Source organism: Glycine soja, chromosome 12 (genome assembly GCF_004193775.1).
Source record: "Glycine soja cultivar W05 chromosome 12, ASM419377v2, whole genome shotgun sequence".
Taxonomy (NCBI): domain Eukaryota; kingdom Viridiplantae; phylum Streptophyta; class Magnoliopsida; order Fabales; family Fabaceae; genus Glycine; species Glycine soja.
The window spans coordinates 10,436,980-10,462,965 of NC_041013.1; the positions used below are offsets into that span (position 1 = coordinate 10,436,980).

Below are 25,986 nucleotides of genomic sequence, written 5' to 3' on the forward strand. Positions count from 1 at the left end.
CAATTGTTTTGTGCTGCCAAAGCAAGTATTAATCGAATGGTGTCAAGTCTAGCAACTGGAGCAAAAACTTCAGTGTAATTAACTCCATACTATTGTGCATACCCCTTCGCCACTAGCCTTGCTTTGTACTTGTCTACCTCTCCTTTCTCATTAAGTTTGGTCTTGAAAACCCACTTAACTCAAATTGGCTTCACCCCTTTCGGTAGAATAGTTAACTCCCAAGTCTTGTTCTTTTCTATTGACTCTATCTCTGCCATCATTGCATCCCTCCACTTCTTACTCTTGACAGCTTGTTCAAATGTAAGTGGGTCATCTTCAGTGAGCATTATCATAGCATTCAGACCATCTTCATCTGACAAACCTTCACCTGTTACATAGTCTATTGCCCAAGATGGTGGTCCTCTTACCCTCCCTTCATTCAGAATTGGTGAATCATTTTCAGCTGATTCACTAGAAGAAACACCAGTTTCACTTGAGTTTCTTGTATCAACATCACTGCCTTCTCCTTCAATGTTACCTTCTTCTTCATTGTTTTCTATTCCTTCTTCCATGTTATTCTCATCACCATCATCGTTCCACTTTAAAACATCAGATCTGCATTCTTCATTGTTTTTGCCCCAATTCCAACATTCATCTTCTTGAAAAATCACATCCTTGCTAATGATGATTTTCTTGGAAACTGGATCATATAATCTGTATGCCTTTGATTCATCACTTACTCCCAAGAAAACATACTTCTTGCTTTTTTTCATCTAATTTTCTTCTCTTCTGGTCTGGGACATGTGCATGAGCTACACACCCAAAAACTCAAAAATAATCAGCCATTGGCTTCACATTGCTTTATGCCTCTTCTGGAGTTTTGTTCTGCACAACCATAGTAGGACATCTATTGAGGATATGCACACTCCATTTTACAGCTTCGGGCCAAAACATTTTAGGAACCTGCTTCTCAGCTAACATAGAACGCACCATGTTCATTATCGTTCTATTTTTCCTCTCTGCAACTCCGTTTTGTTGAGGAGTATAGGCTGCAGTCAATTGTCTACTAATGCCTTGATTTTTGCAAAATTCTACAAACTCATTTGAGGTAAATTCACCACCTCTATCTGTCCTCAAAGAAGCAATATATGCACCAATCTCCTTTTCAACATGAGCTTTAAAATTTCTAAACATGGAAAAAGCGTCTGATTTTTCATGTAAGAAATAAATCCAAGTTTTACGAGTGAAATCATCAATAAAACTTAGGATGTACCTTTTGTTGCTATTTGATTCTGGTTTAATAGGCCCGCATATGTCTGCATGCACAAGTTGTAACTTGTTTGATGCCCTCCATAAACTCTTCTTAGGCATAGAGTTTCTGTGTTGCTTTCCAGTTAAACATTCTATGCATATCTTCTTTGGAATCTTGACTGAAGGCAACCCAATTACCATCTTCTTATCAAAAAGTGTCCTTAATCCGTTATAGCCTAAGTGACCAAACCGGCAATGCCAAAGATGAGATTCATTTTCTGATACAATTTGGAAACACGAAGAAGCTTTTGGTATCATGGTAGCCAACACAGAAAACATTCTATTTCCACTCATATCTAACTGCATAGTTAATCCTTTCTCAGAATGATATACCCTACACTTCCCATGTTGAAGCAAAATAATTAAGCCTTTTTCTTGAAGTTGCCCTATGCTCAATAGATTATTCTTAAGTTCAGGAACATAATAGACACCAAAAATTGCCTGAGTAAATCCATTCACTTGCATACGAATGATACCTTTTCCCACAACAACCATTCTGGTGTTATTGCCAAGTTTTACAATTTGGCTAAAGCTTTCATCCAGTTCTGAGAACTACTCCTTGTTGCCAGTCATATGATTGCTGCAACCGGAGTCAAGGAACCACACTTCTTCCATTTTGTCTTGCCCCAATTCAACATAAGACATTAATAACAATTCTTCATCTTTTTCCTTCTCTAATTCAACATAATTGGCATTTTTCTCCCAATCAGGACATTAATATTGATAGTGTCCTAACTTGTGACATTTGAAACATTCAATAACAGCTTTATTGAATGATTGTCTTCCTCTTCCTCGACCTCCTCTGAATGAACCATTACCTCTACCTTTACCTCTTCCTCTACTTGCTTTGTCTTCATGGGAGATCTTCAGAACTTTCTCTTCTTCTCCACGACTTCTCATCCTCTGCTCATGAACAAGAAGACTACTTTGCAACTCATCAATAGTCATCATGTCTAAGTTGTTGGATTCTTCAATTGAGCATACCACATAATCAAATTTTGAGATCATTGATCTCAAAATCTTTGCAGTAATGACTGTTTCACTCATACTTTCACCATGAGCCTTCATTTTGTTGGCTATGGTTAAAGTACGAGAAAAATATGCATTCACTGTTTCTCCTTCCTTCATTTGAAGAATCTCAAAATCTTTGCGTAAAGCTTGCAGTTGAGCCCTTTTGACCCTGGTTGAACCTTGAAATTTTTGCTTCATTGAATCCTATATATTTTTTGCCATGTCCCTCTTGAGGATTGTTTCAAGGACTTCACGATCTATTGCCTGGAAAAGGTAATTCTTTACCTTTAAGTCCTTCAACTTCTGCTCCTCAATCAATTTGCATTGTGCCTCTGTAGGCTCTATTTCATCTGCCACCATCAATATCCCATTCTCAATTAGATCCCAATATTCTTTGGAGCGGAGAAAATTCTCCATCAACATTGCCCAATGATCATAATGACCATTAAACCTTGGAATTGCAAGCTGCACGAAACTACTACTCCCACCTTCTGCCATTCTTCTCAACTTGTTCTACTCGAAAGAAAGAAAAACTGCAGTTTCTTTCTTGACTCACACTCACTGTTTTCCTCACATGCACTCAATATCAGGCCCCTACAATGGAGCTCTGATACCAATTGTTAAAAAGAACAATGACATATAAGTTTTAGAGAAAATGCACTTTTTCTTAATCTTCAAATTCAACTACTGCAGTTACAAAGTTACAATATATAGACTATTGTAGTTACAATATATTTAAAACTACTCCACATAACTACTTCATATAACTACTCCACATAACTCCTATTTACAAGAAACTACCATTAACTTCTTAACTTCTATTTACACGTCAACACTTATGTGGTCTATTTATCAACTTAATCATGACCACTTAGATATTAATTTTGACTCTTTTTATTTATAAGAATAGAAGATAAAAAGTTTATAATAATTTACATATTCGACTCAATCAAATAAGTTAGGTCTTTTGATTAATTTTGACCTATTTACTTACTTTATTTAACAAACTAACATATAAGTGCTGAGAACTTATGAACGATGGAAGTTTTCTGAACTTGAGCAAAGGATTATATATATGTGGAGTGAGGAGAGAAAACACCACAGAAAGCAAGTTTTGCACACCAAAGTACTCATTCATTAATAGCAATATATAGATTCTTCACAACCACGCACCACTCTCTTGGTATATATGGAACACGTATATAACCCATATTACTTGGTGGTGGGGCGCTTCATACTTTTATTTAATACACAAACATAACACGGGTAGGGATGAAAACCACATCACACGAAGATCACATAGCTGTTAATAATAATAACAACACATGCAACATAAAACCACGCACATGAAGTGTAGTGGCTTCCTCTTCGTTAGATTGGAAACGCCTCAATGATGGAAGGAAGAGCGTTGATCTTGATGATGTTGTAACGGGCGAAACCTGTTTCTTTGAACAGCCACTTCCAGTTCTCTTCCGTCCTCTCTTTGCCGCCGGCGTTGTGAGCGAGAAGCATCATGTCAAATGCAATGCCAACGTCGGTGAAGAGTTCGTTGCCTTCGGGCCGCAGCACGTGATCAACGATGATCACTTTCCCTGTTTTCTCAGGTATTGCCTTCCTGCAGTTCTTCAAGATCTTGACGCAGTGCTCGTCGCTCCAGTCATGCAGAATCCACTGCATATATATATTCACCCCAAAGAAAAAGTTTTGACGGGTAAGTGCCCAAAATACTTGACGTGTAATAAAAGACTTCACCATATATCATATACTTGAAAACCCCACTAATTATATATGTTTGATAAAAAAAAATTGTGTTTTTATTTCTTTATTACTACCATATAACAAGATAGGATTTAAATTCACTGCAGTCAGTCATAGTTATGTTCACCTAATTTTAATCAAAATGTAGAAGTTTGAACAAATTATTTTTCTTTTAAAATACTTAATTAACCTTCATTGTTTTTCTTTATTTTTTTTCATTTTATTACTTCATATCACTTGTCGTGTTTATATTTTTTTATTTCTCTCTCTCTCTTGATCACTCAGTAAGTGTAAACTAAATATTGAAAAAAAAAGTATTTGAACACCCAAAAATGGCACCTTGAGAGAAAGATAGAGAGAGAAGAGAAAGAAATAATGATACCCTAGATAAATGTGATACGATAAGAAAAGAGAAATTAAGAGTATTTGATATTTAAAAATATTAAAATATTGGGACTCAAATATTTTGAGTGTCCAAATTTCACCTTTTCCAAAAGTAGTGTGTTTGGAGTGTTATAATGCCCTTAGCACATGCAATTTAATAAGATATGGTATTGATCAGTTTTTGATACCTTCATGTAAATAGCATCAGCATCTGGAATGGACACGAACATGTCACCTCCAACATGGGTGATTCCATCATACTTAGGAGCAGTGGCAACCACATGAGGCAAGTCAAAGTTGATGGCATTGATGTGAGGATAAGCCCTAACAATCTCAGAAAGAGACCCTCCAATGCCACCTCCAACATCAACCAAGGACTTAATCTGGTTGAACCCATCTTTGTACCCAGTGATCACAGCCTTGGACACAACCCTAGCAGTGCACACCATGCCCTCATTGAACAATCTATTATACTCAGGGTCCAAACCTGTCATCTCAAATTGCTCATGGCCATGGCACTTAAAGAAAGCAGTGCCATTTTTAGTGCCTTCTCTAATAATCTCACTAATGTAGTGAGCAGGGTTCAGGTGAATTGGGTGGTTCTCCAGCAGCAACATGGGTGCTAGGGTCATTTTTGTGTCGCGGAGGATCCACTTCGAGGCACGTGTCAAGCCGTAGAGGGTCTCTCCAGTCTCTGATTGTTCTGCACTGAAGATCTTTCTACGTACCATCACTCTCATCACTCTCTGTAGAAGAGAGGCATCTGGGGAGGGTGCATCATCTATGTTCTCCACGATTTGTGACAAGGATAGTGGTTTCCCATAACGGTCTATTATGTCGGCTATGCGCAGCTCTATGACGGATTTCAAGGCCACGGAGTCCGTGAAGCATGTCATGTACCTCCATATTTCAACTTGCCCTAGCAATGAGTCTTCCTCCTCCTTGCTCATACCCTGATGGCAAATATAAGCAAACAGAGATGTAAGAATTTATAAAATTATTTCTTTATATATTATTATTTAATCACAAATAGTTATATATTATAAATGATTTAGTTTTATATTAATTACTTAAAAGTTATTCATTTCTTGTTGACTAAAACTTAGTTTAGCTCATATATAATATAAAGTTAACAGAAAAAAAAAAGGTTTTGATGGTATTATGTGCATGACATGAACCCAAATGTACAAAATGTACGTGTGTTTCAAATAGAGACGCATCCAGCAGCGTGAAAATTGTGTATAGAGAACTAATGGATGCATCAGCATTTTTCTGTCTGCAAATTGAATAACAAATCCATCTATCTCGGCCTTTTCTTATTGTCATTAAAATAGAAATGAAATTATTAAAAGCTTGATTTTCTTTTCTTTTGCTGATCTATCAATATTGTTATTAATTATTAAAAAAATGTAATAACGGCTCACTCTCTTTTTATGTTATGTGTACACTAGGATGTTATATTAACATAATCTGCTATCCAGGGGTGGCGTATGACTTTAGTGTGCCATTAACATGGCCCTTCGAAGAATCAGTAAAATTGTGTAACTCCGGCTTAATACTGTCACAATTTTATTTTTACAAACAACTCGAGAGAAGCATATGATATTAACTAGCAGAATAATATAGGGATCAAACTAATAATTCATTTGAAATACTAGTTTATTATTTACATAATTAATAATCTATATTATTTATAAGCAACGATCAAATTTTTGTATAAGGATGTAAACAAATTGAGAGAATTTACAGTACTTAATACTTTAAATTTGACTAATAAGAAAACATGATAAATGCTTCATTTATTTATATGAGAAAAAATATAAATCCTAACCAATTTCTTAGTTTTTCATCTCTTTGAATAATTTCTAAATTTATCAGATAGTATTTGGCAAACACTTATATACACACACACATTCATAGTCATATTTATAGAAATTATATCTAAGTTTGAAAAATTCATTGTGATCTGAAATCATTAATATTTGGAAGTCATATTAAATTTTTATTTATTTTTAAGTGGGAGTACTACTTATTTAAAAGAATAAAATTCTTTTAACACCTACTTTCTTTGTTTATGAACTCATATTTGAAATCTTATCTAAAAAATAAAACAAAAATAATCTTACTACGTACTCAAACCAATATACAATATAGGTGAAATAGCATTTAACAGTGTTTGTACATGTAAGCTCGAGCATTTTTAAATAAATGAGTCATAATTCTTCTTTAAATGAATGAGGTGTTTAAAAGCTCTTACTTATTTAGAGCAAAAACTTAAAGACCAATCAATTAATAGTTTGCCTATATGTAAACATCTGTTTTTGATTACCATTCAGATTAATTTGCCGGTGTTAGCAAAACTGACAATCCTGTGCGTAATTTTAAAGAAAACAAATTCTAAAACTCGGTATTTGTTGTATATGACCATGCATCCCTCGATAATTTAGTGTCTAGGCCGGATTATCACTTCACAGCGCTCTACACATATTCTTCGGGGAAAAGAAAAATGAAAATTAGGTGTTTACACAAATTTTTCTTTTGTTCCAAAAATCTGACGTGAAATTACCAAGAAAACATAACTAATTAAAAGCAAAGAACCACATAAGTACTTCTTCCTAAGCTAATTCCGATGTAGTACTACAAAACAAGGTATTCAATCCAATTCCATTAGTAACTCCCCAGCAGGCAATATATTACAACGTTGTGTTTGGGGATGCGATGATAGTTCCATCCGATTAACCTCCGGCTTCGCTTCATTTTGAACGAAACATAAAGCTTTTCATAGCATCCATAAAAAATAGGGAGGGGGGGGGGGGGGGGGGGGGGGTTAAGGTTTACTACTCATTAATGGGTTAAAAAATGTTTCTATAAATTCGATGAAACTGGAATTGTTCAGTCTATTAAATAGTATTTTTTATAAGAAAAGTCTATTAAATAGTTTTTTTTTTAAGAAAAGTATATTAAATAGTTAAATATGATAGTTTAGTGGAATAAAAATGAAAAAACATTTTCATAAAAAATTAGGGGCAGATCCCACAAAAATCAAGTCTTGAGAAACTTCAAAACTTATTTGAAACTAGAAAGCAAAAATTACATATTAACTTTTTTGACTGAAAAAAAATACATATTAATCGATGTATAACTCATTATTACTGATTATTTTTTTGTTGTTAATAGAGTTTCGTTGGAGAAATAAGAAACGAATAACTTTGGTAAAAGAAAAAAAACGAATAACTTATCAATTTTTTACTCATTTAAGTTATATTTTTATACTCGACCTATTATGTAATAAATCATAATTAATTTTTTGTAAAAATAAATCATAGTTAATTGTCAATAAACACTATTTTAGGGGCATTGTATTTATTGTATACATCATAGTTTGTATAAAATAAAATATTTTGAAACGTTAAGATTTTTTTAATTTGATTATTGAGACGTACTCATGAAATTAAATATTTTGAAGACAATAAATAAAATTCTTAACCTGTATAGTAATATACAATTTGAATAGTTTGTATAAAATTTTAAATTCAAACTTTAAACATATTTTAATCAGTTCTTCAGTTTTTCATGCATCCCCGTGAGCGGGTTGCTAGTAACCATGAAAAGGTAATTTGGTCGCATATATGCATATAAAAGTTACAAGTTCTTAGTAAAAACATCCCTTCCTCAAAATAATCAATATGTGAAAAGTTATTGCCACAGGTTCACCAATAAAATCACTTTTGTGCAAAAACATTGTGCCTGTTTGATGATCCATATGTTTTCTGATGCTTAGAAGATCTATTGAAGTAAGTTTGAAAAACGACTCTGTAATGACTCTTTTTTTCCAAATTGTTTACAAAATTTACTTTTTAAAATAAAAAATAAAAACTAAGAGAGATTTTCTCTGAAAAATGACATGATTACTACAAACAGAGTTTTTTTTTAACTCAAAGTTCTCTTTTAGGGAAAAATCACCTTTTCATTATAAAAAATCTCCCGACAAAATCTTCATAATAAAGTATTTTATAAAGAGAATAAATTAATTTTATCACACAAATAAGATTTCACAAGAGGTGGTTACACAGTGGTCAACAATACTACTTGTTTGGTTTTCCCCTTCCCTTAAATACATATAAAAGATCCAAAATCAATGCTTGACACTAAATATTCCCCTCCATGAAAGAAATATTTGCAATCACCGCCATACATAATCAGCAATTTAAGCTCAATGGTGCCCTCTATGATTGCAATCACAGTTCAAAAGAAATTCCATTTCCAGAAGAGTTTCTCAAAGTCCTTATTCTCTCATATGCATTGCTGCCTAGCGAGAGAAGTATAGAACTCGAACTGGAGAAGGCAGGGTAGTACTGGTCCAGGGCCACAAACCTCATATATTCAAACCTTAGATCACTGATTAATTAACAAAAGTTTGAATAATATGCCAAAAAATTAATCAATTTATAACTGACTAAACTGTAAAGAAACTAAAAAGACTTTTTTTTTATGTAACAATGCATGCAAATTGTCCCAAATTTAAAGAAACAGAAAGAATATGTCAATGACCAACTATACTCATCAGAAATCAGAAAAATATGTGGTTGCTTCAACAAGAAACATCAAAATGACTAGTAATTTTTAAAAATTGATGCATATTATAATGGTTTTGGCTCAGTGTCAAAGGGGGCATCAATCACCAATGAAAGCCAATGCCTATGACAAAACCCACCATAAAGGCATATCATACTCTTAAGCCTTACCTCTATCTTTCCCTATAAAATGTAAGATGCATATTAGCACAATAATTAACCCAAATTACTAATAACTGCTGGTCATGTTGTACTTTACTAAGTTTATTAAACAAAATACAAATCTTTTGGATCTGTATAGTGAGTTCACTGTGCATTAATCTCTCTATTTAGGGTAACTATCAAACAGTTCTAATATATAATATTGACACATATATAATATAATAAATAACATGTGAATTCCTCTCATGACTTTGTGGTTTTTAGATATCTTCTCAAACCATCAAAGTGGGGGTCGAACATGATATCAAATAAAATAAAGGGTACATACTCCACAAAATTACATAAACAGGCAGAGAGAGAGATACAGTAATTAAATTTCAATTCCCATTATTAAGATTATTTTAGTGATGATTAACCATACAGTTGGCTCTATTTCTACGCACCTTGAACTCCAAAGGTGGGGAGTCATTGAAAAGAACAGTCTCCATATTCTGTGGAATTCTAAGCAAAGAATCAAGAGGTTTCAACTTGGTGCTCAGTGCAGGAAGCCTTTCCCTTACTCACAACAAGGCTTCCAGTGAGTGAGTTCAGTGGGGTGTGTGAAACTGGCTAGGAAATGAACGGTTAATAAAGATGATAAGGTAGCATGATGTGTGCGGTTGAGATTCACCACACAGGTTTCCAGGAACGAGCAATTGAATTATTGAGAGGCTATGATACTATGTGATGGATGAGTGTGTGGTTCAGATCAGAACCAATAAAGTTTGTGTTCTGCTTTAGAACAACATTATTGGTACTGTAAGGACACATTAACCGTGAAATGCAGCTTTCATGAATTTCAGCCAGATTTTATGCATGATATTGGAAAGTGACTCAGTCCAATGTCTCTTCTATGGTACAGTTTTCAAAACATTATTATTGATAGATTATGCCTTTCTTCTATCACAAAGTTTTAAAATAAACATTGTCATTGATAGATTATGCTAATCTTCTATCAAAGACTTTTAAAATAAACATCATTATAGATGGATCATGCCACATGTCTATATGGGATAGCTTTGAAACAAACATCATTGTTTTTTTATTTGTAGGAATTCAAAATAAATACTAATAACTCACGCATTATTTTCAACTAACTGAGTGAATCCTCTTGGTACAAACATCATTGTTTATAGATTATGCTACTCACTTATTAGCTCAGATTTGAAATAAACATTATGTGCCAACAAGCATTATTATTGATACATTACTTCTATAATGAACAAGAAGACTCTTTTATAGCATGTGTAAAATACAGAAGAACTTGATCAGCATATATAATTAAAGACAAACCTGGTTGTCACATCTCCAATTTTGTACCATCTGAATATTGACACGTTAGAGCAACAGAACATACTAAGTACAAACCTACGCCTTCAATAATGCAAAAGGAATTGGTCTTTTTAGCAATGATATTAACAGATACCAACTACCAATGGAATCAATACCACATGGTGCAATGATGAATGTGACTACTTGTGTCACTTAGTGTTTTTGTTTTCTTATGATCAAAGTGAAACGACAGTGTAAGGGATTGTGACCACAATTGCAGTTACCTCTGCAATTTTCAGCAATTTTACTACCAACAAGAAGAGCAATGCAACTACAATTTAAGACCTTGTCCTAAACAACAGAGACAAATTTTGTTAGGCACACATATACACCTACCGTGGTTATGTTCTATGGGCCTGTTTGTGTTAACAGTGTGTAGATTAACCAAAACCAATAGCACATGTTTCTCTGTTTGAACTAATAAGTCTACAACTTATATCAAAAGTGAATAAGAATTCAGTTCATAGATTGGACCAGCTAAGGCCCGGTCCATCCCAGCCTTGCCCAGCCTATTCCTTCCGTTAATACAAAATCCATTAACAATTTGGGAGGGCATAGAAACGGCCTGTTACTAACTGGGCCTTAAGATCATGGGTATATATCAAAATCAGAATTTGAGACAAGCCCAAAAAAAAACATTTATAATAATATGGCCTGTATGCTATGTGTATCAATATGTGAAGTGGTAGATAGAAATTAGTATTGTCAACGAACGGAAATAAGTATGACTTTACAGCAAGTAGAATCTCTTGAAACACTTCCTAAATCTGTGGGAAAGAAATCATATTGTTGTAGAAACAAACTATCATGTGGTTTAAATAAAATGAAAGAACAAAGTAGCTTAAATGAAATAAAATTTGCATAAGAGCTACCACCAGTAAACAAGATGATTTATCATAAAATAAATATATGGGCAATTAATATCTGATGATTCATTAGGTAAGATTCATGTGTACGGAGTTAAGAATCATCTGTCACTATATAACCAAGATTAACTCTTACTCTCTCTGGCACTCATTAGATTAAGTTTCTATTGAGAGGGAGGTTAGTGTTGTTACACACAAACTGCACTTAGCATCATATAAATTAAACAAACGTTACAAAAGAGTGAAACAAAGTATCAGAGGAGAAAGTAAATAGATCATGAACTATAAGAAGAATCTCAGTGCTAGATTTAAGTTCACTTCCCAGAGGACTGGTATATAACAAAGTTGTTATTTACCTTTGGTAGTTGACGAGCTAAAGATTCCTCCACTTCCACAAATCTTAACCAACAATAGCATTAGCAATCGGCCACCAATCATGGAGTAATTATTAAGAAAATAACAACAACAAAGTCTTGTTCCATTAAGCGAAGTCGGCTACATAGATCATAACTTGATGCCGTTCAACTTGGTTAAAAACTAAAGCTTTAAGAATATTATTTACCATGAGATCTCCCTTAACCTCCCTTAACGACTTTTGCTCAAGTACTTCTTGATCTCCCTTTGCTCCTTTTCACCAAAATGAAAACCATGCAATCTAGTTTTCTTTACTAGTGTCTTCCATGACTTTCCCTGTACATGTCTAAACCATCCAAGATGATGCTACACAAGTTGGATTGTTTCCTGCTAACTTCACCCATAAAACAAGCATCAAGAACATGAATAAACCTTCTCTGCAATCTTCTAGGTCTAAGAAACCTGGACTAGCTAGAACAGGAAAGGTAACTTGAGATAACTTGAAAATATCTGAATCAACAAAACAAGGACAAAAGGAAAGCCATTTGAGATAACTTGGCCTGCATTCCATACCTTAGGACCATGGTGACCATCACAAGATCATTAAATTAATATCCATCAATGATCTAGGTGAAGTGCAATAGAACAACAACCAAATTAAAATATAAAGAACAAGAAACAAAGTTGAAGCTAGCACTGGTCTTCTCTATGGATAGGCTTCAAAACAAGCTATGCATCATACCCAAATGATTCACACACACGCCTAAGGAGCTGTTGAAAGTGGCATTCCTCTTATGTGCCATACACAAGTATTATTCCACTCTTACAAGGATACCAACAAAGCTAAATCAAGCAACCAAGCCACGAGGAAAATTGAAGTGTGTGCCAATCAGAGATCAAAAACCCATCAAGTTGAGACCATGAGGAGGAGGCAGTGCAATTAGTTCAATACAGCTGTAACGTAGGTACCAACAATAGCATGCATAAGATTTTTGAAGCTTTCATTTTAGGATCCACGCCAGCATGCGTTGTCAAGTTAGCAAGTTGTTGGACGTGTCCAATGTGTACGAGAGGATAAGATATCTTTGAAACGAATCTTCCCAAGCCAACAAGTATAGGTGTCGCGTCAGCATTCGGCAATCATCAGCTTCACATTCACGCTTAGGACGAGAGCCACAAGCTTCATGTTGCCCACGCCATGCCCTTATGGAATTAAATCAAAGTTCTGTTTAAAACAAAGACAACTAAATCAAGATTACTTGATTATAAGGTAATATTGCCTGTAGAAAGAGTCTGACTCAATTATTCAAATAATAAGATGCATATAAATTATAATATTGTAATACTTTATATCAATTGACCTAGAATTATTTTATCTTAATTAATGATATTAAAATTGAGTCTTAATATATAATTTTGTATACTAATATAACATGTCGATTAGTGATTATACCACTCAGCAGTGATATATGTATTCTTTCTAATTTAATTAATAATATCACATTCAAGTATTAAATAAATGTGTAAGTGGGTTAATTATTCAACATAAGAGATTTATTGCCCAAATACTGTGGACTGTAGTATATATTAAAAAAATATAGATTATTATTATTTAAAATAATTTTTAACGATATATGTTCCTTCCATTCTTGTTTGTACAGTTGTTTTAATAAAACATTTTTGTTACATTCTAATTGATTTTTATGATATGAATAGACAAATTGTTGTTTTTAATTCTCTCCTTAACATAGAACTACTATATGAATATTTAATAGTATATTTTGCATAAAAATGAGAGAGAATATATAATAAAAAGCATTGTTGTAAAATATTTTCGTTTAGTAAGTTATTCCCTTTCTTTATCTGTATGAAGAGTCAACTAAATGAAAATTAAGGAATGGAGTATTACTATTTAATTAAAACAAAATAAATCAAATAAAGGAGACAAGTAACGTTAGTCTACCCAAACATGTTATTAAATCTCAAAATTTTAGATTAAAAACCAACAATAGTTGACAAAACATAACACGACAAAGGGATAAGCCTACTTGAGAGCCTTCGAGGATAAAGAGGGCAATTCATGTTCCAAGGACAAATCAGGAAGCCGAAATTTTGGCTTTCACAATAGCCTTGGAGAGTTTGAGAACGGATAGATGCATCAAAAAGGTATGATTGGGAATGCTGACCTATTACTTTTGATCTATTTTATATAAAAAAACAAAAAAAAAACTGATAATATATTTTATACTAACAATATTTTCTTATAAAACGACAGAAGATAGCAATAAGAACAATGATATACAGACTACTTCGATTTTGGGATGAAAGGAGATGGAAAAAGAGAAATATTTAATAAGAAAAAAAAGTATATATAACAAATAATTTGATAAAAATAAATAACTATAAAGAAAAATGAAAATGAGGTTTATATATATATATATATATATATATATATATATATATTAAGAAGTCAGCTTTCACGAAACTCAAAATACCCGATTTAACGCAAAGAATCAACATAAAGATTCCAGAACATTGGGCCGAATAAATGAGCTTAAAAATATCTCTTCGGACCCCTACCCCATAGCAAATTTCCCCATTTGGGATTCTTTTAAAAACTATTTCCCCATATGGGGTTCTTTTCTTATTATTTCCGGCAGGAGGCATTTTTTTACGTGAAATGCATGGGCATGCAAGCAAACCGCCATTGCCACTGGCGAGTTCGTTGCGTTTGGCCCACGTGGCATGGAAACCGCCACTGGTGTTGGCGGGTTGATGGCAGGCGGAACTCGCCACCTTTGCTGGCGATTCTGGTGATGCTTTCCTAAACCGCCAGTTTGACTGGCGGTTTTGCTTTGCAGGTGGTGCAGTCAATCATAGGCAGGCGTAGGCACGGTGGTGGACAGGCTTTTTCAGAGAAAGGGGAGTTGCAACTCCTCCTGGCGATTTGAGTTCGAGTGGCCACTCCTCTTGGCGATTTAGGACTGAGTAAATAGCCAACCCAGTTGGCGATTTAAGGCCTATAAATACGAAAAAAAAAATTCCAGTCTCACAATCACAGCTTCTCACAATCACAGCTTTGAGTTTTCTGAAGCTTTGAGTTTTCTGTTTCTGAACCTTTGAGTTTTCTGAAGTAGCTTTAAGTTTCTTGAAGTATCTTTATTTTTTGTGAGTGTTTAGGGATATCCGCTTAAGATTTTAAATTTGTTTCTTGAGCTTACATATTTGATGTTTGTAGTTTTGAAATTAATAATTTGTGTTATAATTTTGTTTTAACTAATTTGTAATAGCATTTAGAAGGTATAGTTTTGATTAATTTTTTAATTAAATTAGTTTTATATTTTTATTTCTTAATTCCAGTAAAATATTTTGTATAGTTTTAATGAAATTTTTAATTAAATTACTTTTATAATTTATATGATTGTTTGTGTGTAAAAAATAGAAGAAATTTGTCATCAAATTTTTAATTGGTTTGAAATTTGGTTCTAGAGGATTAATTTTGTGAATAAGGTTCATAAATTTCAGTAAAATAAATTATATTATAAAATATTTTTGAAGTAATTTTTTAGATCAGTTTGAATTTATAATAATTTTTTAATTAAATTAGTTTTATATTTTACATGCTTGTTTGTGTGTATAAAATAAAAGAAATATGTGATAATATTTATTTAAAGAAAATATTTGAGTCCTGGAAAAATTTGGTAAATATGGAATTTTGAGTATATTTTTAATTAGATTAGGTTGATTTTGATAGTTTGTTAGTGTGTTAAAAATTAATGAAGCATGTATTGTCAAAAGTAAAAAAATTTGTAACATCATAATTATTTGAAGTAAGTATTTTGAGTGTCGAAATTTATTTTAATATAAAGTTATATTAATTTTTTAATTACATAAGGTTGATGTTTATCATTTGTTGGTGTGTCTAAAAAATTTATTTGCATTCAACTTGAACGGTATTTAAAATTTAATTTGTTTTCCCATTATATTTATTTGAAGTATGTATTTTGAAGTTATAATTGTGAAAATTAATTATTTATAAATAATACTAACTTTGTTTATGGTTTATTTGGGCTTTAAAGTTATTACCTTGGAATCGTATTTTTTTTTTGAAGTGTTTACCATCCAAAATATTTCAAGTTAATCAATTTTTTATAGAAGAAAGTTTTAATGTCAAATTGTGTTGAAGATAATTTTTGTCATTAGATTTTACTATTTTGAATTTGTTATGAATAATTAATTAAAATATTGTTTTTGTAGGTACATGATGAATTCGGTTATAACAGTGTTGTATTTCAATGGAAGGGTATATGAAGATAATGATGGTGTAATATTTGAAGGCAGCAAAAAAGCGATTCAGATTAAACGTGGAATTAGTTTCAATGCTTTGAAGAAAAAAATTGGAGACAAGGTAAAGTTAGAAAATAATGAAATTATTTCTGCTATCAGTTGTAGATTTTTAATGTCAGGAAAATATATTGCCTTGCAAATTTGTGATGACGAAGACGTTGAAACGATGCTGGAAAGTTTTAAACAACAACAAGAAATGTCAGTTCTAGAATTGTACATAGAAAAGGATGTGGCTGGTGGTTCAATGTTTCATTCTGCAAATTCCCTTACATCATGTGGAAATTATGTATCTAATGATGACACACAACCGCCAACAAATATGAGCAATTTAAATCTTGACGAAGATGATGATCATGATGATGATGATTATCTTGTGTCTAACTCATACGTTGAAGAGTCGTTAGACGAAGATGACAGTGTTGACGGTATATCAGATACAGACAATGAAGTCACCGAGATGATTCCACCAGTAAGAATTGTTCACCCAGCAGAAGGTATGATTTCCTCTTAAAAAATACTTCACTCAATACATTTATTATCTCACGACAATTGTATTTAATGCCAAATAAGTATGATTTGAATTTTTTTTTGGACTATAAGGTGTACAAGGAATTCAGAATCCATTTTGGAATGATGCTTTGCATTATAATAATATCAACTGGAGCCATCCTGATGAGGAGGACATTTGTGGTTTGGAGATGCCATCCACTTTTAATGTTGGCCAAGAATTATATGTTGGCATGGAATTTGATAGTAAAGATACGGTCAAGAATGCGGTCAAACAATATGTTATGAGGGTGCATCAAAGTTTCAAAGTGGTTGAAAGCAAATGGGGCAAGTATGTGGTTTGTTGCTTGAATAGAAATGCAGATTGTCCTTGCCCTTTCTACATGAGGGCAATTCTATCTAAAAAGACTGATTCAAGGAAAGTCACTCAATGGGGTGGACCACACACATGTCTCAATATGACCATGACCCAAGATCACGAGAAACTTGATTCAGATTTAATTGCCACTTGTGTAGTAGGTACGTATTTTATGTTCATATTATGTTATTGTTTAGCCTTAATTGTCATTTAAATTTTGTTATTCTATTGACAGGCATGATCAGAGAAGATCCATCGGTAAAAATTTCATTGATTCAAGAGAGGATTAACAGTCAATTTGCGTACAAGGTGTCGTACAAAAAAGCTTGGTTGGCGAAACAGAAAGCCATTGCTATTGAATATGGCAATTTGGATGAGTCATATGCGAAACTTTCGTCGTGGCTAACACACATGCAAAATCATTCTCCTGGATCGTATTTTCAAATACTACATGACGATTTTATCGTTGGAAATACGGTTAGTAGTGAACACCGCCAATTTCATAGAGTTTTCTGGACTTTTGGCCAATGTAAAGAGGCTTTCAAGTACTGTAAGCCAATCATACAAGTTGACGGCACACATTTGTATGGCAAATACCGTGGGACCCTCTTAATGGCCACATCACAAGATGGAAATGGTGGCGTCCTTCCTCTAGCATTCGTGGTGGTTGAAGGTGAGACGTTGACAGCGTGGTCATGGTTTTTGGCACACTTGCGTGAACACGTCACTGATAAAAATGGTATTTGTCTCATATCTGATCGACACGCGAGTATAAAGTCCGTTGTCGCTAACGAAGCACTTGGTTGGCAACCTCCCCACGGTTATCATGTCTACTGTGTGCGACACATAGCAAGCAACTTCAATCAAAAATTCAATAATGCCAAACAAAAAGAAATGTTGAAGAAATTGGGTAAGATTTCATATTTGATGGTCACGTTTATTTTACTTTCATTTATACTTAAAATTATTATTCATAACTAATTTTATGCAGCCTACGCTCCATGCAAGCACATTTTTGATCAAAATTTAGAAAAATTTCGTGAACTGAGTCCAGCCATAGCAACATGGATTGATCGCATCTCAAAGGAAAAATGGACGATGGCTTACGATAGAGAAGGACGTTGATATGGCCACATGACAACGAACCTCTCAGAATGTATCAATAAGGTTTTAAAGGATTGTCGCAACATTCCCATAACAGCATTGGTGAAATCAACGTACAGTAGGTGTCGAAAGTACTTTGTTGAGCGTGGCCGCCAAGCCCAAAGACAGTTAAATGAAGGCCAAGTATATTGTTCAAAGCTTGTTAAAGAACTAAGGAAAAATCAAGAACAAGCTTGTACGCACATCGTTCGCGTGTATGATATCCACTCCACAAGGTTTGAAGTAGAGGAGAGCTTCAACCCTATAACGCAACGTGGCGGACAAAAGTGGACAGTAAACTTGAATGGTCGTCATTGTCAATGCGGAAGGTATTATGCGCTTCACTATCCATGTTCACACATTATTGCAGCTTGTGGTTACGTGAGCATCAACTACTACCAATATATAGATGTTGTTTATACAAACGAGCACATCTTAAAAGCTTACTCCGCACAATGGTGGCCTCTTGGGAATGAAGCAGTTATTCCTCCTTCTGATGACGCATGGACACTTATCCCTGACCCAACTACAATTCGTGCGAAAGGTCGGCCAAAATCAACAAGGATAAGAAATGAGATGGATTGGGTCGAACCATCTGAGCACCGAACAAAATGTAGTAGATGTGGAGCCGAAGGGCATAACAAGCGTCGCTGTCCAATGCAATCTGAGCGTGGGAGTTGTTCAAATCATTGATTTATGTATGTTAGTTGAGTGACTTGTATTTGTTTACGTTTTGTTCAATGTATTGAATTTCTGGGGTTCAATGAATTCGGTAGTTAAAAACATTTTGCCTTTTGTACATGACTTATTTGTGGGGTTCAATGAATTCGTTAGTTAAAACCATAAACATAAACCCTAAACCTAAACCACTAACCCTAGACCATAACCACTAACCCTAAACCCTAACAAAAAAGCCTTCACCTCAACCACTAAACCTAAACCCTAACCCATCCCCTATACCCTAACCACTACCCCTTAACCCTCAACCACTACCCCTAAACCCTAACCCCTCCCCCTAAACCCTAATCTCTAACCCTAAACCCAAACCCCTACCCATAACCCCTAACCTCTAACCCTAAACCCTAATTTTTGATTACTACCATTACTTATTTTGATTTATCTACTTCAATTTTTCTTTATGACTTTATTTATTATTCTAGTTTGATGTGCGACATAAAAATAGACCTAAGTAGTAAACCCTAAGTACTAGACATAAAAATAGTTTGACCCTAAACCTAACACATAAACCCTAACCCAAACTCATAACCCTAACCATAACTCATAAAACTAACCCATAACCCCTAAACCTAACTAGTAAACCCTAACCTCCCTCATAACCCTAAACCTGACTAATAAACCCTACGTCCTAAACCTAACTCATAACACTAACCCATAACCCCTAAACCCTAAACCCTAAACCCTAACAACTAACCCTAAAAATAAACCACTAACCCTAAACCCTAACCACTAACCCTTAAAATAAACCAATAACCCTTAACCCTATCCACTAACCCTTAAAATAAACCACTAACCCTAAACCCTATCCAGTAACCCTAAACCTAAACCATATACTTAGTTTGATGCGCGACATAAAAATAGTCATTATGATTACTACCGTTACTTATTTGATTTGTGTACTTTACTTTTTCTTTATGACTTTATTTATTATTCTAGTTTGATGCGCGACATAAAAATAGTCATTATGATTACTAACCCATAACGCTAACCGTAACACATAAACCTAACCCAAACTCATAACCCTAACCCTAACTAATAACACTACCCCATAACCCCTAAACCTAACTCATAAACCCTACGTCCTAAAATTAACTCATAAACTCTAACCCTAACCAATAAACCCTAAAATTAACTCATAAACCTAACCCTAACCCATAACCCTAACCCTAACTCATAAGACAACCCCATAACCCTAAAACCTAACTCATAAACACTAAGTCATAAACCTAACTCATCCTACAACTAACTTATAAACCCTAACCCTAACTCAAAACCTTAAACCTAACCCTAAACCCCAACTAATAACCCTGGCCCTACCTCATAACCCCTAAGTCCTAAAACTAACTCATAAACCCTAACCATAACTCTGTATTTGTCAACTTTAATTTTGCTATATGACTATATTTATTATTGTAGTTTGATGCGCGACATAAAAATAGTCATTATGGTGTCCGCGATGGTGATTCAATAACAAATGGTGATAAAAAACGCAATTCCATAACAAATTCCATAACAAGTACAATGAGATACCATAAATTAAGTCTGAAATTCAAATTACAAAGATACAAAACAAATTTGAAATAGAGACATCAAAACCAATCATCATGGTGTCCGTGATGGCGCGAGGATGTGCCACATGATCGATCCCACCTTTGGGCTTGACGATCCGGATTTCTTCTTGCGCGCTGTCTCCGCCCTTGTTCCTCAGCCTCTGCAGAAAACTCGTGACGCAAATTAACACCTAATAAGTCACCCATAGCAGGGATTGCTCCGAGTACATCCCATTGCTGACCTAATGGGGCATTAGGTGTTGCCATTGGGGCATCATGTTGCTGCGAAGGGGTCATGGTCAGCCATGAAAAATGAGGTTGTGTTTCTGCAACACCACCAAACGAATGTTCGCTTGCAGACATATTAGTGTCATAGCCTTCGAAAGGATAATGATACATCTGTGAAGGATACTGAGCAAATGTTGGTGGCGTGTAATACATTCCATGGCCACGCTGCTCCATATGTTGGGAAAAATCTTCCGCTTGAACAATCTCCCTTCGTCTGTCAAAACCTCGAGTTTCAACACTTGACTGAAGCATGTGAAACTGTTGTGGGGGAAATCGACGCTCTGATGCTGGACCATGTGTCACAGGCTCAGTGATCCTCTCTTTCTCTTGGGATAAAATCGCTAACTTTTCCACATATGGCACGAGATCATCAACTGTCCATGTGTTTCACCCTTGTGGTGACACCATATACTGCAATGTCTCGATAACTTCACCCTGCAATTATTAGGGTAAGGAAATTAATGTTGATGCTTTAAAAAGTAAATTGAAGTTAAATAATTAAAAAGAAATAAATACCAATGTAGCCGTGTTTGCATTGTTTGGGTCGATAAACATTTTTGTTTTGCGCCTATACCACACCATGTAATCCAAGTTAAAACTCAATAGGCCCCCTTGTCGAGCATAAACGTCGACCTTAAACTCAGCTCGATTATTCCACTGACTGATAAATGGGGCCAACAGCTAGAACCAATTTTCATCCATTTTGCCTTTCAGTGTTAGCTCGTGGACATTCCATGGTTGCGAAGGAGACTCCGGAATAGGTTGTTGCATTCCAAATTGTCGCAATACTCTATCCAGTTGGTGCCACTCTACAACATGGAAACAAATGAGTGGCACCACTGCGCACCACGACATACTGCCAACCAAACAAATTGGAGGCAACATCGACATAACAGTTGCTGTGTAAGGCTCCCACAGAAACTGCATACAATAACACAATTGTTAATTTATCTTAAACCATGACATTTTATTTATTATTTAACGAATACATGATGATCTTGTTACCTCATGTCGTTTCATGATATCCAATTTGCGACGGAAAACTATTAGATCATCATTGCCAATATGTTGGTTTCCACGTCGCAGCCACCTACAAAAAAAATATGAAATAATTAGTGCCGACGCGTTACATTATTGATTATTTTCAAATGAATTTTTTTTCAAAACAACTAACCTGTGTCCGAGTGGTTTGTTTTCTATTATAGGAGGAGTTCTCTTTGGAGCCAAAGTCGTGCAGCGTTCCCATGCCCACAATTGGATTAAGATGCACATACCTCCGATTGATTTTATTTTGTAATCGGTGGCGCTGCACATCTCTCTGTATAAATAAGCAAGCACGGCAGGTCCCCATGCATACGTGCTGCACTGTTCAAAGTCCCGTAAAAATTGGAGGTACCTTAGGGAAACTTTACTGCTGCTTTTGTCAACAAATAGAACTCCTCCTATAAATCTGAGGATCCATGCACGGGTAAACCTTTGTAATTGTTCTACGTTACCGTCATGGATATTTATTTCTGAAAAATGGTGAGCCAACCAACTTAATTTGACCACACTGCCTTGAAGTTCACCTTCCTGTGGTCTGACTCCCAATAATTCTTCACACAATTCAGCCCAATCAAGATTAGTCTGACCAATTAATGGTGCCCCCTCAGTATGAAGACCTAACAAGACTGACACATCTTGAAGAGTAATCGTAGCCTCTCCGCATCTCAAGTGAAACGTGTGTGTCTCGGGCCTTCATCTTTCAATCAAGGTTGTAATTAATGAAGAATTAATTTTCAGGTACCCCATTTTCATTATCCAATAGAATCCTGATTGGCGAAGTAGAGGAATAATTTCCTCTGGTATTTCTTCTTGTCCTTGATAGATGGGTACAACTCGTCTAATATGTAGTTTTCTATCTGCTTCCCCATTCCAAACATGTTCGGAAACATGTTTAGGTTGCAGCCATAAGACGTCTCCTTCTATTGGACCAGACTTAATGTGTATACTAGATGAAGATGATGACGAAGATGCCATTGATGCTGTAAAGTTAAATATAATACAAAAAATTGACAACAAAAATTTTACATTAAAAAAATTAACAAATTTAATAGCTACACAAATTTAAATAAATGTTCTAAAATACTCTACAAATAACAAAATTACAAATTTAATAGCTACACAAATTAAAATAAATGACCAAATTAAAATACATAGATTTGTTACACGTACAAATAAAAACATAAAATACTACATAAAATAGTCTACAAATAAAAAAATTAAAAATTACATACCTACACAAATTTAAATAAATTACCAAATTCAAATACATAACAAAATTAAAAATTTAAACACGTACATAAATTGTACACAAATAAACTTAAAATACTACCTAAAATAGTCTACAAATAACAAAATTAAAAATTAAATAGCTACAAAAATTAAAATAAATGACAAATTAAAATACATAACAAAATTAAAAATTTAAACATGTACATAAATTGTACACAAATAAACTTAAAATACTACCTAAAATAATCTACAAATAAAAAATTTTAAAATTAAATAGCTACAACAATTTAAATAAATGACCAAATTAAAATACATAATAAAATTAATAATTGTTACACATACATAAATTTTACACAAAAAAACTTAAAATACTACCTAAAATACTCTACAAATAACAAAATTAAAAATTAACATAACAACATAAATTAAAATAAATGACCAAATTAAAATAAGTACATAATCAAATTATAAAATAAAACACATACATAAATTTAACACAACAAAATTTAATTTACTATCTAAAATACTCTATATACATAACAAAATTAAATATTCAAATACGTACATAAATTTAATTAAATGACCATATTTTTTTCTAATTATTAAAATTTAAATTAAATAACAAATATTAGACACAAAAAAATGGTATTTAACCAAAATAATTTCATGGAATAAAAAATTTTAAGAACGTGTGTGTGTGTATATATATATATATATATATATATATATATATATATATATATATATATAATTAATAAAATATCATTTATTTCAATAAAAACTATAAATAAGTCAATTAAATAATATTCACATTCTAACTAAACCTAAAATACCATATATAAAATACAAATAATATCATACAAACCTAATAAATCTAAACCAAATAATAATAACATAATAACTAAAATTAATGTACAAATATTTTTATCACAAATAATAACATACAAATTTAAAAAATCTTAAGAAAATCATATTAATAAATCCACTACAACTAACATACAAATCATAATATACCAACTCAAATTTGTAACATATACATCTAACATAAATAATATCAATATTTCAATGTACTACTTAAAATTTAAAAATTTCATCTAACATCAACAAACGTACCATATGTATATATAAAACAATTAATATCATGGTAATTTATAAAATTTAAAGAAAATAATATATATCAATTTAACTATAACTAACCTAACATATATCTATATATATAACACAACTAATAACATATAATTTTTAAAACCTAACTTAAATAATATTAACCTATCAACTAAAGTTATCAAGTTAAGAACTACTTACCAAGTATACCAATCACGTAATAGGAGCACGAGAGAAACCACGTATAAGAAGTGAAACCACGTACAAAGCACAATGGGAGTGGCGATTTGGCCTGCACCCTGCTTTCCCTGCACTGCCATGCCTGCTCTCGCAGGGCTAGGCCTGCACCCTCAAGCCATTGGAACACGCCAGTTTGACTGGCGGTTCCCTACATGTTCTGCATATCGCCAATTTCAATGGCGATTTCAGGCCTCAATGCACGTATCGCCAGCAGCATGAGCGATTTGCTCACTGAGACCAAACTCGTCACTGGTTTTGGCGAGTTGGTCACTGCATGGCATGTTTTTCACGTAAAAAAGTGCCCCTTGCCGGAAATAATAAGAAAAGAATCCCATCTGGAGAAATACTTTTTAAAACAACCCCAGATGGGGAAATTTGCCCCTACCCCACTACAGTCATATTTTTCAAAAATAAATGTTTTTGAAAATTTTCCTAAAATTACTTTAATTTAAAATAAATTAACTAAATATATAAAATAAAACAAGAAAATAAGAGTGTTTAATTTTTGTTTCTTATTTTCATTTTTTAATTATAAAATTATCATCTTATTTTCAATCTATTTTCTATTTTAAAATATTTGTAAGAAAACACAAATGTTATTTTTTTCTATTTTTCATATAAATGTTTAAAAAATTAAATATAAAATGACCCTTTTTTAGTTAGAAAAAAAAAACAAAAAATAAGTAAACACCCATTAAGGTGTCAATATAGATTAGTAGCCAATGTAAGACGATAATTGAAACTGGCTAGATAACACGCACTTCACAAATAGTAGTTCAATAAATGTTTTGTCAAATAAACCAAATTCACAGCAAGACTGCTAATTGCCAAGACAAATAGGTGGTTGCATTTTGAAGTCTCCTTAAATTCAATCAATACGGACATAATAACTACTGTTGCATCTTTAGGTTTTCATGGTGAAGATTAAAGTCTTTAAATATGTATATATTTTGTGTATGCTTAATTTAAAATATTTAATCGTGTATATTTGTTTTTGATTATTTCCGTTTTATATGATCATGTGTTTATATATTTGAATAGCATTTTAAAAATGAGATATTAAATTAGACAAAATAAATAAGATAAAAAATTAAAAGTGACATTTAACCTAAACAAAATATTATTTAAACTTCATTTTGGGTTCATGCATATGTAGATTTGTCCCGTTTAAGTTTCACATGTATTGTTTGCTCTTATATGTAGAATTGGGTTGAGTTTTATCAAACTAGATACTCGGTGCAATCAAAATAATTTGGGTTTGATTTGTATAATATTTTTATCAAATTCGAAATAAATCTACCAATAAATAGTGGGTTGGATCAATGGTATGAAAAATTAAAAATTATTTTATAATTAAAAAAATCTCTTATCATTTTCAAATGACACATTTTGATATAGCTCTTGAATATATATATATATATATATATATGTGCGCGCGCGTGCTTTTGAATAGAGTGTGTTTTAAAATTTAAATCGAATAGGTTGTTTGGACTGATCCAACTAGGATCCAGTGGTTCAGATATGTAATTAGTCCGCTATAAATCAGTGTGGCCCAGATGGGTTTATGATCGAACCACCAAATTGGACTTAACTTGACCCGGACCGGGTCGAGCTTTTATTATTCTATATTTTACGCGCGGCGCAAGACGTTACACTTCAGCTTAGAA

The 25,986-nt window shown here is 33.2% G+C and overlaps 2 protein-coding genes across 2 annotated transcripts; both read right to left on the minus strand.

Annotated features, from left to right (window-relative positions):
- Positions 1–1,842: 1,842 nt before the first annotated feature.
- LOC114378696 lies at positions 1,843–2,499 on the minus strand. Its single transcript, XM_028337337.1, has 2 exons — positions 2,109–2,499; positions 1,843–1,964 (listed from the first exon to the last, which is right to left on the minus strand). The coding sequence occupies exons 1-2, from the start codon at positions 2,497–2,499 to the stop codon at positions 1,843–1,845; spliced, it is 513 nt and encodes a 170-aa protein (XP_028193138.1).
- Positions 2,500–3,413: 914 nt separating this feature from the next.
- Positions 3,414–12,728, minus strand: LOC114380137 ((R,S)-reticuline 7-O-methyltransferase-like). Its single transcript, XM_028339076.1, has 3 exons — positions 9,623–12,728; positions 4,632–5,396; positions 3,414–3,972 (listed from the first exon to the last, which is right to left on the minus strand). The coding sequence occupies exons 1-3, from the start codon at positions 9,665–9,667 to the stop codon at positions 3,673–3,675; spliced, it is 1,110 nt and encodes a 369-aa protein (XP_028194877.1). The 5' UTR covers positions 9,668–12,728; the 3' UTR covers positions 3,414–3,672.
- Between the last annotated feature and the right edge of the window lie 13,258 nt (positions 12,729–25,986).

What these genes read in the sequence shown, in the direction of transcription:
- LOC114378696 (XM_028337337.1), bottom strand. Translation starts at nt 2,499, where the DNA reads ATGAAGCAAAAATTTCAAGGTTCAACCAGGGTCAAAAGGGCTCAACTG. An exon ending in AGGAAGAGGTAAAGGTAGAG is followed by an intron (nt 1,965 to 2,108) that starts GTAATGGTTCAT and finishes ATGTTGAATTAG; the next exon opens with AGAAGGAAAAAGATGAAGAA.
- LOC114380137 (XM_028339076.1), bottom strand. Translation starts at nt 9,667, where the DNA reads ATGGAGACTGTTCTTTTCAATGACTCCCCACCTTTGGAGTTCAAG. An exon ending in CCCCACCTTTGGAGTTCAAG is followed by an intron (nt 5,397 to 9,622) that starts GTGCGTAGAAAT and finishes ATTTGCCATCAG; the next exon opens with GGTATGAGCAAGGAGGAGGA. An exon ending in CTGATGCTATTTACATGAAG is followed by an intron (nt 3,973 to 4,631) that starts GTATCAAAAACT and finishes ATATATATGCAG; the next exon opens with TGGATTCTGCATGACTGGAG.